Source organism: Procambarus clarkii, chromosome 61, assembly GCF_040958095.1.
Source record: "Procambarus clarkii isolate CNS0578487 chromosome 61, FALCON_Pclarkii_2.0, whole genome shotgun sequence".
In the NCBI taxonomy this organism is placed as follows: domain Eukaryota; kingdom Metazoa; phylum Arthropoda; class Malacostraca; order Decapoda; family Cambaridae; genus Procambarus; species Procambarus clarkii.
Window position 1 is genome coordinate 2,981,127 of NC_091210.1, and position 2,803 is coordinate 2,983,929.

Sequence of the window (2,803 nt, forward strand, 5' to 3'; positions counted from 1 at the left end):
TTATTTTCATTGATAAACAAAGTAATTTGATAAATTATGGTTAGAATTTATAGTGTTTAGTGGAATTTTCCCTATGCATATTTTATATTCTGTTGTTGGGCTCAAGACCCTCCATGCTTTGGGTTAGACACCCTCTGTAAACCTGCAAGCATTTATGTAATACCTCAAATAATCCCTTTGTGCTTTGATTTAAACCACACTTGTGTAAATCTCATCTCCCCCCCCCTATTCAAGTAGTTGGGGATCGACTTTCTTGGTAGTAATGTTTAATTGATTGCAGTGTAGCATAGAAGGTACAATGTCTTCGTGTCGTTTAATACCTAAGCGATAACGTTTTAGATTCGAGGATTTGGACTGAAGGTTACATTGAGAACTTCGGGTTAAATAGAACATATCATAACGACCATCATTTACCCAGGATAAGAGAGGTTAAAGACTGGCCCCCGTTACATCCCAGACGTGATCTTCACCTTTTTACTCAGGCCCTAAGAAGGAAAAGTGAGGAACTTGGTATATTTTTATTGATGTGGGATGGTTATTGGAGGCCCGAGGAAGCAAATATGAATCCCATGTTTGTGTAAGGCTTTTAAATCTTATGCAGTACCCTAATACTTCACCTGAGGGGATGCGCAGTTTGAGCATATTTTGCCACCCTATCACTTGATGGGATGCGGAGCCGAATGGTTGTTGTACATGTTATATTAGAGTAAGTACGAAAGTGTGATATAACGGGCACAGTGATTCGATCCACTGGTCTAGATTCTTGAATTGTGGACTTAGGTCTGCCTTACTGGCTATCTCCGGAAAGCCCACATAATCAGTGGATCACAGGTACTGTATTGGCCATTGTATACATAGTTCCCCAACTAATTAGAGTCAGTTGAACATTTATACATCGCAAGTCATGTCATGGAGCTTCAACGTTGGAAGGAGACAGAGAGAACGTTTTTCAAGTCTGTGGTTAAGAAGTCGAGAGTCTAGCGTCGACCTTCTTGAATTCCCTAACAACCATAGGCCTCAGTCATGCTGTATCCATGATGGCATATACCAAGCAGGCAAGGGTAACCGCTTCTCATTAGTTCAGGCACCATTGCTTTTTGTCTAATTTGTCAACCCATAAATTGGACTGTTGTACCGATGGGTAAGCTAGTGGAGCCCACCTAGAGCCTCACAAAGTCATTTTGATTCCAGAGTTCGTCTTGAATGGACGTGTATCAATCATGTTAATTAGTCAGTAACGTGATCAACCCACATGACATTCTCTAAAAGCAAAAGTCACTCGATAAGTCTATATTTCATGCAACATGACTGTCTACTGAATCAGGTTGCAGTAAATGAGAATTGAATACGATTTTCTGAGTGAACTTGATGTATACAGAAATTGAGTAACACCCCGTCATCACTAACAGAGATAACAGACTGCAGCCAGAGTTTCTGAGAATGTCTTAAATCAGTGCACTATAACAGCTGGGAAGGTGATCAAAGTGATATACATCGAGTACAATTGTCTCCCGACCCATGTGTCAGTGACCACACTAGCCGCCCTCACAGTACCGTGAGTGACCAGCCTCCCGCCCCATGTGTCAGTGACCACACTAGCCGCCCTCACCGTGCCGTGAGTGACCAGCCTCCCGCCCCATGTGTCAGTGACTACACTAGCCGCCCTCACCGTGCCGTGAGTGACCAGTCTCCCGCCCCATGTGTCAGTGACCACACTAGCCGCCCTCACCGTGCCGTGAGTGACCAGCCTCCCGCCCCATGTGTCAGTGACTACACTAGCCGCCCTCACCGTGCCGTGAGTGACCAGTCTCCCGCCCCATGTGTCAGTGACTACACTAGCCGCCCTCACCGTGCCGTGAGTGACGAGTCTCCCGACCCATGTGTCAGTGACCACACTAGCCGCCCTCACAGTACCGTGAGTGACCAGTCTCCCGCCCCATGTGTCAGTGACTACACTAGCCGCCCTCACCGTGCCGTGAGTGACGAGTCTCCCGACCCATGTGTCAGTGACCACACTAGCCGCCCTCACAGTACCGTGAGTGACGAGTCTCCCGACCCATGTGTCAGTGACCACACTAGCCGCCCTCACAGTACCGTGAGTGACGAGTCTCCCGACCCATGTGTCAGTGACCACACTAGCCGCCCTCACAGTACCGTGAGTGACCAGTCTCCCGACCCATGTGTCAGTGACCACACTAGCCGCCCTCACCGTGCCGTGAGTGACGAGTCTCCCGACCCATGTGTCAGTGACCACACTAGCCGCCCTCACAGTGCCGTGAGTGACCAGTCTCCCGACCCATGTGTCAGTGACCACACTAGCCGCCCTCACAGTGCCGTGAGTGACCAGTCTCCCGACCCATGTGTCAGTGACCACACTAGCCGCCCTCACAGTACCGTGAGTGACGAGTCTCCCGACCCATGTGTCAGTGTCCACACTAGCCGCCCTCACAGTGCCGTGAGTGACGAGTCTCCTGCCAATCTTAAGCTGTCACGTGACAGCATTGCCAACGGCTTCTCACTTGAACGAGCCACATCTGGCCCATTGTGTCCACCTGTGCCACCACACTGTGTGCTAACCTGATACCATGTATAGTCAGGGTTATTGTGAGTCTTATCACCATGTGTGATCCTTTCACTGTACACCTGTACCACCGTGCTGTGTCAGACACCTGTCACCAGCTGTGGTTGGAGTGACTGTACGCCTGTACCACCGTCCTGTGCATGACACCTGTCACCACCTGTGGTTGGTGTGACTGTACACCTGTACCACCGTGCTGTGCATGACACCAGTCTCACACACACA

At 49.3% G+C, this 2,803-nt stretch overlaps 1 protein-coding gene across 1 annotated transcript; it reads left to right on the plus strand.

Moving 5' to 3' along the window:
• Positions 1-680: 680 nt before the first annotated feature.
• Positions 681-2,581, plus strand: LOC123750206 (TRIO and F-actin-binding protein-like). The gene is made up of 2 exons (XM_069307780.1): positions 681-706; positions 1,468-2,581. The coding sequence occupies exons 1-2, from the start codon at positions 681-683 to the stop codon at positions 2,579-2,581; spliced, it is 1,140 nt and encodes a 379-aa protein (XP_069163881.1).
• Positions 2,582-2,803: the final 222 nt, after the last annotated feature.